The 13,561-nt window shown below is 31.2% G+C and overlaps 1 protein-coding gene across 1 annotated transcript; it reads left to right on the top strand.

Annotated features, from left to right (window-relative positions):
* The first annotated feature begins 88 nt into the window (after positions 1-88).
* On the top strand, positions 89-13,322 carry LOC135127380 (corticotropin-releasing factor-binding protein-like). The gene is made up of 5 exons (XM_064053826.1): positions 89-95; positions 613-624; positions 12,195-12,385; positions 12,662-12,767; positions 13,068-13,322. Exons 1-5 carry the CDS (start codon positions 89-91, stop codon positions 13,226-13,228), a joined length of 477 nt encoding a protein of 158 aa, XP_063909896.1. The 3' UTR covers positions 13,229-13,322.
* The last annotated feature ends 239 nt before the right edge of the window (positions 13,323-13,561 follow it).

The following is a 13,561-nucleotide window of genomic DNA, read 5'->3' as shown; positions in this document are numbered from 1 at the left end:
TGTGATTTTCTCGACGAAAGAGTCGAGCGTTGTATTAATTCTTGGTTTATTCAAAGTCGTAACTTCATAAATGTTTTCAATTACGCACATGTCTGGTCTCTGGGTCTATATAGGACTAGGACCACTGCTCGCATTTCTTAAACCAATTGTATTTAATAAGTGTACAATTTCTGTATTAAACTTTTTGAAAAGAGATAGAGTGACGAGCACACGATTTTATTTTTCTCTGGACTTATTCTTTTTGAGCAACCTAGGTGGCAAAATCTTTCTAGAGGTATCTGCTTTTATGATGTTGAGTGCATTCTCATGTCGCCAGTTTGCTACATTATTTTACTCCTCTAAATATTTGTAGACAATCATGATTTATTTGGGAATTGTTTGTTTTAATTTCGACTCAAAAGTGTTTAAAATCTTGATAGTAAAGTTTTCATTTGGCGAAGTTTCTTAAGCTGTTTCTCCATGTGGTTGTGCTAATGTTAAAAACTGTTGTATTCTGTAAAAAAAAATATGTGTTTTTTAAATTCCAATAACTTTCTCATGTAAGTTAAATATTTAAGAGGATAAGGATATTTTAATGGTCACAACAATTTTAATACCATCATCTATGAAAAGGCGAAAAAAGCAGTAAGATAGAACAAAAATTTACAATCAAGATTTTTATTATCAATAAGACCTGGTTACAAAAACTTTACAACAAAACGTGACTAACAGCTAAGAGGCATTTACTAGAAGTTGTCATTTATTTCGGACAATTTTGTTTAAAATTATAAATTTAAATGAATAATGAAACAAAATTGTCTCAATAATAATAATAATAATAATGCGTTTATTCCCAATGGATAAACACCCAATTACATGAAATGAAAATACAAAAGGAAGAATGATAACTTTTACAAAATACCCAATAACAATAAGCGAACAATATTAAATAAAAATAATGAATAGAAATTATGATAATTATTAAATTTATAAAAATTACCATACGACTAATTTAAAAAGTTTCCAGAACACTACTTTCGCAATTGTCAAAGTAACAAAGTATGATATGAGGAATTATTAAATTCATGGTTTGTCGTTGTTATCTTTCGCAACATTAATTTCCAAATATCCTGAAAAAACATAAATTGACTTCTTTTTTTTACTGAAAAATAGGTTAAGACTTTCGATAATTAGTTCGTCAAATAATATATTGTCGTTTCTGTTTTTGCAAATAAAATTAGTGCGGCCTGGGGTTTTACGAGAATTGATGGGTGCTGAGACCAAACATGGTGTACTGTTGTTTTTTTTTTGTTATTATTTTTCTTCTTCTTATACAATTTATAACCATGTTAGTACATCTCACTAACATGTCAGTACGATATATAAATTGAAGTTTTGCTTTTTGACGTTGCGCATCCGATTGTTGTTCCAACAACTTTATGTCATTCACAGCTTTTCCCAAAATTAAATTAGAAAGTGATATTGGTAGTATAATGATTAAAAGTAGATAGATGATTGCATCTGCTGTATTACATACAATGTTAGAGTCTGCGCCTCCAAGAAGTAGTGAAAAAATATTTACGATCGATTTCGGCAAATTTTCCGCTTCGAAATTATCAAAAATTATATTGTAAATCAATATAAGGGGTAGCAATAATATAAAAAAATACCAAAGTAGTAGTTTTGTTACGTTAATAAATGTCACTTTGAACATTTCACCATATATAGAGCACACAGTAAAAATTTGAAGCATTTCAAAGCACGACAAGGCTATAGTAAGAAATGCCGGCAGTTTGGGCCAAATTTTTGTAAGAAAGAGTAAAATCAATATTAACAACAAATTAATAGTACGTGCACATGTGGTTAAAGAAGAGTCTCTTGATATATACGTTTCGCCACATGCATATATATAATAAATAATGTGCGGAAGCAAAGAAAAATATGCTAAGGCATTTCCATTTTTCTTGAAGAAAACGATAAATAGTATTATATTAATTATTAAATAGTATTATATTATTATATATATTAATGCAGTGTTTTTGAAACTTTTAGAAATTTGCTTTTCAGAACACACTGGCAAATCAATGACAGTATTTTCAAAGCTAACTAAAATTTTCTGTTTTAGAATTTATTCATAATAAACAATGTATCATTTGCCGTTTTAGATAAAAAAATTGGTCTAAAGAGTTTAGACAGTACTTCCCTCGCTGTCGGAAACTTGACGACTGCATGCCTATTGTGTTTTTTTTCTCATTACATTTTTGTAGTGGGAATTTAAAAAAAAATTGCGATGACGTCATCAACATTTTTGCAAGGACACGTATATCAGTTGGGATAGATGTAGTGTAATACTAAGAATAAAATTATTATATTCTCAAATTTTCGGGAAAATGAATTGGGTCGTTTTGAATATTGATTTGTAATAATCAATAAAATAACGAAACAATTTACTCACGTATACGTATCAGAGGCAACTGAAAATCGTGTATGTATAAACATTCTTAATTTAAGATGACAGGCGTAACAGCATACGTGAGAGTCAAACAGAGAAACTGTAAACAAAACGACCATCGGTTTTATTGCTTCGACTTCCGCTTATTATATAAAACATTAGGTTTTATTTTAATTCTTGACGGTGAAATTCACAATTGGTTGATTATAAACATGTCTATTTCACATTCGCGGAACCAAGTGAGCAAATAAAACAAATGCAGGTCTGTAATGTTAAAGTCGATGTAAATAAGCGTGCTACCCTTATGTTTCAACCGAGTTTTTCCTTTAACAAATTTTGTGTCCACCAAATTGGGTTGGTTGCGGTGTAATACTAATAATAAGTGTTGCCTTTAATTTAATCAATAAAATAAATTGACTTCATTAATTTTTTTGAACCACCTCTTAAGAAAATCTAAAAAATATGAATGGAATGATAAATCACAAGAACAAACTCATCATATTTTTTGTATTTTAGATAGGATTTATTCAGCAAAATTTAAGGGTGACGTCATCAATTTTTTTAGGAGGGATGAACAAATACATTTTGAACAAAAGTTTACCATGCTTATAATAACTTTAAAATATTCCCAAGATTTCAAAACATTCGGTTTTGTAATTCCTGATTAAATCGATAAAATAAATTCACGCCTTCATTAATTTTTTTGAGTCAGCCTGCATATGCAAATCCAAAAATATGATTGGAATGATAAATCACAAGTACAGACTCATCATATTTTGTACATTTTAGATACGATTTATTCGGCAAACTTTTGAGCTGACGTCATCAGTTTTTTGTAGAAGATAACCAAATATATTTTGACTAAAAATTTATTATGCTCTTTATAACCTTAAAACATCTGCAAGATTTCAAAGCATTCGGTTTTGTAGTTCCTGATTAAATCAATAAAATAAATTTACGCATTCATTAATTTTTTTGAGTCACCCTGTATATGCAAATCGAAAAAATTTGAATGGAATGATAAATCACAAGAAGAGACTCACCATATTTTGTACATTTTAGATAGGATTTTTTCAGCAAAATTTTGTGGTGACATCATAAATTTTTTAGGGGGGACGACCAAATACGTTTTGATCAAAAATTTACCATGCTTATGATAATTTTAAAATATTTTCAAGATTTCGAAGCATTCGGTTTTGTAGTTCCTGAGTAAATCAGTAAAAAAATTTACGCTTTCATTTATTTTCTTGAATCACCCTGTATATGCAAATCCAAAAAATATGAATGGAGTGATATATCACAAGTACAGACTGATCATATTTTGTACATTTTAGATATGATTTATTCGGCAAATTTTCGAGCTGACGTCATCAAGTTTTTGGAGGGGATAAGCAAATATATTTTGACTAAACATTTATTATGCTCTTTATAACCTTAAAACATCTGCAAGATGTCAGAGCATTCCGTTTTGTAGTTCCTGATTAAATCAATAAAATATATTTACGCATTCATTAATTTTTTTGAGTCACTCTGTATATGCAAATCCAAAAAATATGAATGGAGTGATAAATGACAAGTACAGGCTCATCATATTTTGTACATTTTAGATATGATTTATTCGGCAAACTTTCGAGCTGACGTCATCAAGTTTTTGGAGGGGATAAGCAAATATATTTTGACTAAACATTTATTATGCTCTTTATGACCTTAAAACATCTGCAAGATTTCAGAGCATTCGGTTTTGTAGTTCCTGATTAAATCAATAAAATATATTTACGCATTCATTAATTTTTTTGAGTCACCCTGTATATGCAAATCCAAAAAATATGAATGGAGTGATAGATCACAAGTACAGACTCATCATATTTTGTACATTTTAGATATGATTTATTCCACAAACTTTTGAGCTGACGTCATCAAGTTTTTGGAGGGGATAAGCAAATATTTTTTGACTAAAGATTTATGATGCTCTTTATAGCCTTAAAACATCTGCAACATTTCAAAGCATTCTGGTTAGCAGATTAAAAATTAAATTTCAAAATGTTGTTTTATAATTTTGATTTTTTTTCCAAAAATCTGGACGTTTCGGGTGAAAAGTCGATTCAGAGTTGTAAACTACATGTGTAGGACTATGTTATTTTATACAATTGAAAACCCATTTACTATGTACAATTTTGAAGTGACGTCATCGCATTAGTGGTGGGGATGATTAGACAAATTTTGGTTAGCGTTTTACCATCTACATGATATTCTTAATATAAGTACAAAATTTCACAACAATCGGTCGAGTACTTTCGGAGATTATCTGTCTAATAAAAATCCGGGACAACAGACGGACAGACGGACGGGCAGACGGACGGACAGACGGACGGACAGACGGACAGACAGACGGAAATGGGAGACCTATTTCTTCGTCTTCTAGGGGTCATGAAAGATCGAGAAAACGTAAAAGTAGAGAGTCGGCCGACGGACTCGATTACAATACTTCCTTTGCTTACGCTCGGGAAGTAAAAAGACCCAAGAAATCCAGAAAAATGTTTTACCTTACACAATTTACCCTAAAACACTTTCATGCTCTTTAAAAAAAGTGACCTCAGAGATTCTTTCAAACTTTTTCAAAAACAGAGCATTAGGAGCCCCAAATATTTTTCACATTAAAAAAAGACACAACAGTCCCAAAGATTTTTTCATTTTTTTAAAAAGAAACGACATCCCAAACATTCCTTCACTATTTTAAAAAATTGCTGGGAAGTTGTAGGTTAGGAGTATACATGGTAAAAGGTGAACCAAAATTTGTCTAATCATCCCCACCTACACTGTGAAGACGTCAACTGAAACTTGTCATAAAAAAAATCGTTTAGGTTTTATAAATTAACATACTCCTATACTTGTGCTTTACAAATCCGCCTTTAGGTTTTCTCTTAGTCGTCCAGATTTTCCCAAAAGAATCCAAATTGAATAACAAAGTTTTATGAGAATAATGTAAGCGAAGCGTATGGGTTAGGGTCTCCTGTTAACAACGCGAAGATCGTGGGTTCGATTGGTATAATCTGTAAATTTTAACTTATACGGATTATCATTAAAAATAAAATTTCCGAAACTATAATTTTATTAGACTGTATGTCATGGGCGAGGGAAATTCTGTATAAATAATCTTAGACCAATTTTTTCGAGATTGTATTTTTTCAGAATTGAAAAATTCGTGTCCATTAACTTGGCACCACCAAGTTAATGAATTTTACTCAAAAACTAGCACCTCGTTGTTCTAACCTAGCACCAGCTAGCACCATCTAATTATTGAAATAAAAGCCTTTTACTTAATTCTCTTGAAAAATTAGTCAGAGGTAGTTTAGACCTAGTACCAGCTAGCACCATTATAGTCTCATAGCTAGCACCACTCTGCAAATATTAAAAAATTAAAAACCAAAAAAAAAGTAACCCCCACTTGTTTTTCTTTAATGGTAAAAATCAGTAGATAGTCTAGAACTAGCACTCGCTGGATCCATTAAAAAAAAGTGTGTTTTTATTCAACAAAGCCATGCAATAAGGGGTTATTTTCGGGGGCCCAATATAATTTAAAGGCAATGAAAAGCTAGTACCTCATAGTTTAGAGCTAGCACCAACTAGCAAACAAACTAAATACAAAAATTGAAAAGCTCTGAAAAAATAACTCGCATCTATTTACAAAGCATAATTCCCAATAGTGGCCGAAAATAAACTATCTTTGAAAATTAATACAATACATTACAATCATCCTTTATTTATATAGAAAGTTGTGTTTTCTGCATTGAACAGAACATTAATATCTACATTATCTACATATTTAATTAAATTACATCACTTGCGTTGAAATCACTTTTCATTTATTTCAACACACTAAAAATTAGGCCATAATAAATGTGATCATTTAATATTTTTCCGCAGTCATACAATTAATTGACTGACATTGCGTACTTAAATAACAAATTTGAAATCACAAGCGAGACTATAAAATTTAGTCATTTGTAATTTATAAATGCGAGGTTAATGACGAAAACCTTTGTAAACTCTAAATTCCTAAAAATATTATTAAAATAATTTAAAATCCTAGAAACTTAAAAAATGTGTCTAGAAGTCAAGTACAAATTATGAAGTTTTACTATTTGTAATTATAAATCTCCATTTTCGGGCAAGCGTTTTTTTTTTTGGAGCTTTTCTACTAAATAATTTACAAAAAACATATATTGTAGGCAAATATTTAAAAATAAGTTCGACTTAACTGTAACTCCATTTTCCAAAGTGTGTTTTCTTTTAAGTAAATACAAGGTCATTATTTTATCTGTTCACGCCTGAATACTTTGATGTAGGCAACATATTATACACCTTATAAGCAGCTTCATTTTCTGGCGTTGTTACTGTACGATGCCTAACTTTAGTTTTCTTAAATTGATCAACTTCTTTTAAGCTTTTTTCAAGTTTAATAAATGCTTGGTTCAAAGGAATGGTATCGCCTGGCATATAAATGAACGACAGCCTCAAAATTTCCATCACATTTTGCCAAAGTTAAAGACATACCGGTTTTTTTCGGAATTCAAAAACATTATTAGCAAAAGTTGAAAATATATAATTTGACTGCTACAATTAATTTATCATAATTTTTGTACAATCGTTGCCATCTACACGTTATTTATTATTTATCAGAAATTTAAGAGGAAATCATTTATGGAAAGTAAAATGTGTTGCCTATTCAGACTTATCCAGGTGTGAACAGATAAAATAATCACACTGTAACTTAAATTTGTTTTAGGGGAGCGATAAATTAATACAAATTTACAACTACTAAGTTCCAACATGCTCATCTAATAGAGGTTACCACTTTAATAATACTTTTGATTTAAAAAAGAGATACAAAAGAAATAGGAAAATACTGGGTACAGCATAACAAAAAAATATTGCACTTATTAAAACGACATTTGAGATTCCTTTACAAAACTATAATGTATAAAAAAAGCAACATGCAACATAATAAATGTCAAACATTTTCGTTGTGATGAAATGCATATCCTACAGAAGGTCCAGAAGAGGTGTGTTTCGACTCCCTCGGATTCCAGTAACACCGCCTAAACTATAATTTTGATTTTTGTGGGAAATTTGTTTAGGAATACCAGGTAAACGTGACGTCGGTTCATTTGTGTGAGTATGTACACTTAATGGTTCGATTAATAAATACGGACTTTTTAAATCTATCATTCTTTATAAATTTCCGGTTTTACATGAACCACATCTTTTTCGTACAATATGTTGGTCCACATAATTTGTTAGTAAATGTATGTTAGAAAATAATTTGCATTTTAACCAATAGAAAAATTAGTTTTGTAAAAACTGTAAGAAATGTCTTTAACGTTTCAGTTATCGTTAGTAATACAAATTTTGCAAGGCCAACTAAACTGTTCACAAATAATGCTATTTCGTCTAACTGAACTTATTTATTATATTACTAAGCGCGAAACTAAAGATAAGACGCTTGCCCCAAAATAGGGATTATTATTACGGATAGTAAAACTTCATAATTTGTTCTTGATTTCTAGACACATTTTTTGTTAAGTTTCAAGTATTTTAAATTATTTTAATAATATTTTTAGGAATTTAGAGTTTACAAAGGTTTTCGTCATTAACCTCGCATTTATAAATTACAAATGACTAAACTTCATAGTCTCGCTTGTGATTTCAAATTTGTTATTTAAGTACGTACTCGTAATGTTAGTCAAATGTATGACTGTGGACAAATATTAAATGATCACGTTTATCATGGCCTAATTTTTAGTGTGTTGAAATAAATGAAGAACGATTTGAACGCAAGTGATGTAATTTAATTAGACATTAATGTTCTGTTCAATGCAGAAAACATGAGTTTTTATAAGTAAAGCATGATTGTAATGTATTAATTTTCAAAGATAGTTTATTTCCGGCCACGATTGGGAATTATGCTTTGTAAATAGATGCGAGTTATTTTTTCAGGTTTTTTCAATTATTTTATTTAGTTTATTTAATGGTACTAGTTGGTGCTAGCTCTAAACTATTAGGTGCTAGCTTTTCGTTGTCTTTAAATTATATTGGGGGGCTAGCGTTAACTTAGCTCCCCCCGAAAATAACCCTTTATTACATGGCTTTGTTGAATAAAAACCCACTTTATTTTAATGGATCCAGCGAGTGCTAGCTCTAGACTATCAACCTACTGATTCTTACCATTAAAGAAAAAAAAGTGGAGGCTACTTTTTTTTTTTTTATATATATTTGCAGAATGGTGCTAGTTGCTGCTAGGTCTAAACTACCTCGGACTAACTTTTCATGAGAATTAAATAATGTCGGGTGGCTAGCGTTAACTTGGACGTAAGTAGATAGGCTTAGTTTTACTTTTTTTGTCTAGATGCCACTCTTTATTGATATAAAAGTCTTTTTTCGACCAATAAAATGAGTGATCAAAAAGAAAAGCGGGTGAATGGGGGCGGCCATATTTTGAGAACTCGTGAAGATTTTTTTTGTAAATAATTTAAAACAATTTTGAGGGATTTTGGTGTTCTATTTTTGGAAAATTCTGACCTGATGTGTTTCTGAGTTAATTTTGGGACCCCATTTTTTTTTTATTTAAAACAGTCTTGAGGTTCTAGGTATTCCTATTTGGAAAGAATTTGAAAGCGCTTTGGAGCCTCTAGTGGCTTTTCTTATAATAATTTAATTTAATTTCATAGAGGATACATCATTTGCTAAAATCAGTCTTATCTTAGCAAGTACTAGAACCACCTACCCGCCCTGTTCTCATTCCATCGATTTTATTTTTGTTCAGTATAAGATCCATCTTTCATTCGGAGCTCTTTTCTCTTTTCTTAGAGGGTATCTCATTTGTCAAAATCAGTTTTATCTTAGCAAGTACTGTTGACTAACTTTTACAAAAAATGATGAAAATTTGGAAACATTCTAAGCTTACTTATATGCATAAGGCAGGAATTTTGAATATCTTCTCTAGTGTTTAGTTGGTTATGCTTTAATGGATTTTTCTTTTGTTGGTTTTGTTTATGTTTATAATTTATACATGTCTTATTAAATGCTTTTTTTTTGGTTTATTTGTTAATGAAAAATAACAGTTTGTTTTATTAATAATAATTCACACCGATTAATGGCTACTGGTTGTTATGGTTATTATCCTAAAAAAAATTAAAGGTGGATGTCATTCACCATCTCGTACATCTCGTATATGGGTATATGATCTAGATGAAACAGTGATTTTTTTTTATTGCTATTATCTATTATATTTTTTATTGATCAAATCTCAAGAACGGTACACCTCAGTGTTTCATTATTAGTAATATACTGTACGTGTCGGAATTGACAGAAGTGTCCTTGCTGAAATAATATTGATTGAAAAATTCTCAAACGAGAAAAGCCACTAACATAGGCATATATTCTCCTTTATCAGCGCATTTATTTTGGATCAATTGTTAATCTGTTTCCTTTCTTGGTCACTGCAGACTAAATATAAACAAGTGTTGTTGCGTAATATAATACACTTGAAGCAGATAGTGGTGGGGTATGGGTGACTAAAGAATTCAGGAAAGTAAGCTCTACAAGAATCTGAAAAAAATTGGTCAAAAGTTGTTTCGAAAGAACTTCCCTCGCTGCTGAAGTACAATGAAACATATCCAGCATTACCGAGTTGAGATGTTTCTTTACACAATTTTGTGATGACGTCATCAATATTTTTACTAGGACGTGGATATCAACATTGGTGCAGTGTAATATGTACTAAAAATAATAGTATTGTATTCCAAAAATTTTCTTTTAGAATTTTCCAGAAAAAACGGTGTTTCTTGGGCTATACTTCAGGGGCGAGGGGTTTTTTCAATAACGCATCTATCAATTTATGGAAATGTTAATTAAAAATGGAAAAGGATATTTCAAATTTTGTCACTTCCTGCACTTTTGAAGTATGGTGCGACAAATCCCGTTTCTTTAAAAAATTATAAATCTGATTTTACGCTTTTCGTTTTCTGATAACCCGTAAAGTAAAAACCAGTGACGTAAATAACACCCCATATTCATTAATAATTTACATGCTTCCAATAATCTTAAAAAATTTGATTTCATAACATTCGGTTTTTTCAATTTTAAAATTAGAATTTAAATATATGTTAAAGTAAATTTGGGAGATGGCGTCATCCTATTGTTGATGAGGATGATTAGCCACATTTTAGTTAGCGTTTTACCATCTATACGACATTCCTAATACACATATTAAGTTTAAAAAATAAAAACAAAAAACATTTGCAAACGAATCAATCCTCTTTTAATATTTCTCATATATAACGCCACCATTTTTTTAATGGAGACAAATATAGGTATTGCAAATATATTGATACCATAACTGATAATTTCCGCAATAGTGTGCAGATAGCCGTTGTTGATTTAGTCAGACGAACATATCCTTGAAACATGACATATGGCTGAAGTTATTCTAAGAAAATATATTATCAAGGCGCAAACAACATTGTATTTATATTTCGAAATTTTTTATTATTTATTTTTTTGTTAATTAAAAAATCCACGTGTTTATATTGACCCATACCTGGTAAATTTTGCTGTATAGTTTTGGTTAATTTTTTTGACGACGTATTCGCCTTCTAGAGAAACCGAATGAATAAATCAACGTTCTGTATCTTTGTAAAATAAGTAAAAAAGTAACTATAACTTAGAATGAGATTTATTTAAAAATAGTTTGCGATGACGTCATTTTTGGAGAAGATGGCGCAACAAATTTTGACAGACAGACGAACGACAAACAGAAATGTCAGCTTGTACTTTGGAAGAAAAACGATAAAACAAACTGGTTCAAAGTCGATGAAAACCCTAGGCTACAAAATTTATTATGCAGATCTAAGGTCTGCAAAACAGTAGTTTCGAATAAACTTTGTTAATAGAGGTCCGGACGATATATGCTCCTGTTACTCTTGAGTTTACAAAGTAACTATGAAAATTTTTTTTACAAAAAAAATACAAAAAACCTGTGATAAACAAGTGGAAAATGTTGAAATAATTAATTATTAACGTAATACGTAATGATGTGGTTGGAAAGTGAAATCTATTTTATTTGAACTTTCCTATCTAATCTAACGTCGCTACTTGATCCCAATTTGCCAAAATGTAATATGTAAATATGTACACGGATGGCAAACAGAAGGTTTGAACTTGTACCGAATTTCCCACCAGTCTGACAGTAGGAGGTTCTTCATTTCCTCTAAATAATAAAAATTTTGTAGCCACAAAATTATTTTTTAATTAAAATATGTTCCGTTTAGTAATTACACAACCAAAATTCGTTTCACGATCAAATAAAATATTTAATGTATTTCTGTATTCTGAAATTTCTTGTAACAACAGTTTTCAAGACACGAAACTTTAAACAAATACCTGTTTTATTCAGCTTTAAATCTTTAATCCGATAATACCAGCTCCCGAAATTTCCAAGCTAAACGCTTCCACAAAACCGAAAAATTTACCGCCGCTTAATTCCTCATCAGACCTGACATTACACGTACCAAAATGTGAATTTTTCCTAGTAAGACTTAGGGTTTCGCAATTACCAACTTTCATACCCCGACCGACGTTTTTTCCAATTAATTTTGTATAAAATCGTGTCTGTAGCCGGCCGGTGTGGGTTATTTACGAATTATGATCTATATTTTCCTGACTTTTCCCTTTGCTGTACAAATATATATTTTTATATTTATAGCCTGCAAAGTTCTATTTCAATCCACCGAAGATATTTATACTTTGCGAAATTACGGAAAAAGATCAAACTGTAGGGTCAGCACCCTGTTTCCGGCAGCAGTAAGGGTGGCTTCTTTGAATATTGGAGTTGTCCCAAGTCTAGGACGTGGAATTGAACTCGAAACAGGCACCACCCATAAGGTGCGGTCGCAGGTATTGCATGTCAGAATAAATAGCTTAATCAGGGAGCAGTTGTTTACATATAAATAAGGAAAATTGTGACGGTCTAGGACAATTCGGCGCGGCCGACTTGGCGCGAGACATTTTGGCGCAAAGCCAACTTGGCGCAGGGACACTTTGGCGCAAGCCATGTTGGAACAGAGATTATTTGAAAAACAACTGTTAAGTTATGATTTAATTCAGACTCTTCTTTTTTTTTAAGAAAAAATAAATCCGATTTATTTAATGTCATTTGAGCTTCCATTACAGTGTCAAAAACGTGGTTTGGGCGACTTTCTTCAAGTTGGAGGCTCTCGCGGCTTGGACAATGCCAATCTTCTCGCAGATTCTGTTTGCGGACTGGATTCCAAACCAGGTTAGTTAGATAAAGCATCTTCTTAATTAAATTTATTGTATCGCCCGGTGTACGACCAAAATAGACCAATAAACCGCCCTAACGTAAGCATTAACCTGGAGCTTTTGTTAGATAGCGAACAGGGGGGAAATAGGCGCAGGAAATGAATATTGGGCGGGGATAACTGCCACCCGCGGTAGATAAATACGTGGATCTAGATATAGATAAAATACGAAATAACAGACAAACTTCACTAATCAGCAAGAATTAACTAAACAAATTGAATTTTTTGATCTAATTATTATTGATCGTTGATTTTAGGAAAACACGTCGAGATCAACGCTTGCGAAACTACAACTATCCGTTTGGTTTCGAGTGGAGCTTTCAATAATTCTGCAACAGTGGCCATCCGACAGCTGACACCAGAAGACATCAACGGTTACATGAGCGTAATCTGTCCATCCGAAGAACTAGTCGAATAGGTTAAGACATACCATCACATATCTGTAAATTAACGTGTACGCCAAGAACATTTTTTTGTGTAATATTTGTGTAATATATCCAATGTAAGCGTTCCGTTTTTTGTTTGAAAAAGACGAACATGGGGAGCTTTCGTATTACTTTCCGAAGACTGTAGTTTCATATGTGTTTTGAACATATTTTTAGAGAATTTTTGTTGATAGTCGTTAGGGGGCTAAAGCAAATTCTAGAACTTGTTGTCTATTTTGGACAATTTTCTTTGAAGTTGTAATATTATTTGTAAATGAATAATTATGATATAAAATTTCCAAAATTGTCGGTGAGCAAAATTTTAT

This window comes from Zophobas morio, unplaced genomic scaffold, assembly GCF_036711695.1.
Source record: "Zophobas morio isolate AGI-343-1 ecotype UQ-CSIRO unplaced genomic scaffold, CSIRO_AGI_Zmor_V1 ptg000011l, whole genome shotgun sequence".
Lineage (NCBI taxonomy): Eukaryota > Metazoa > Arthropoda > Insecta > Coleoptera > Tenebrionidae > Zophobas > Zophobas morio.
This window is presented reverse-complemented; position numbering and strand designations above follow the sequence as displayed.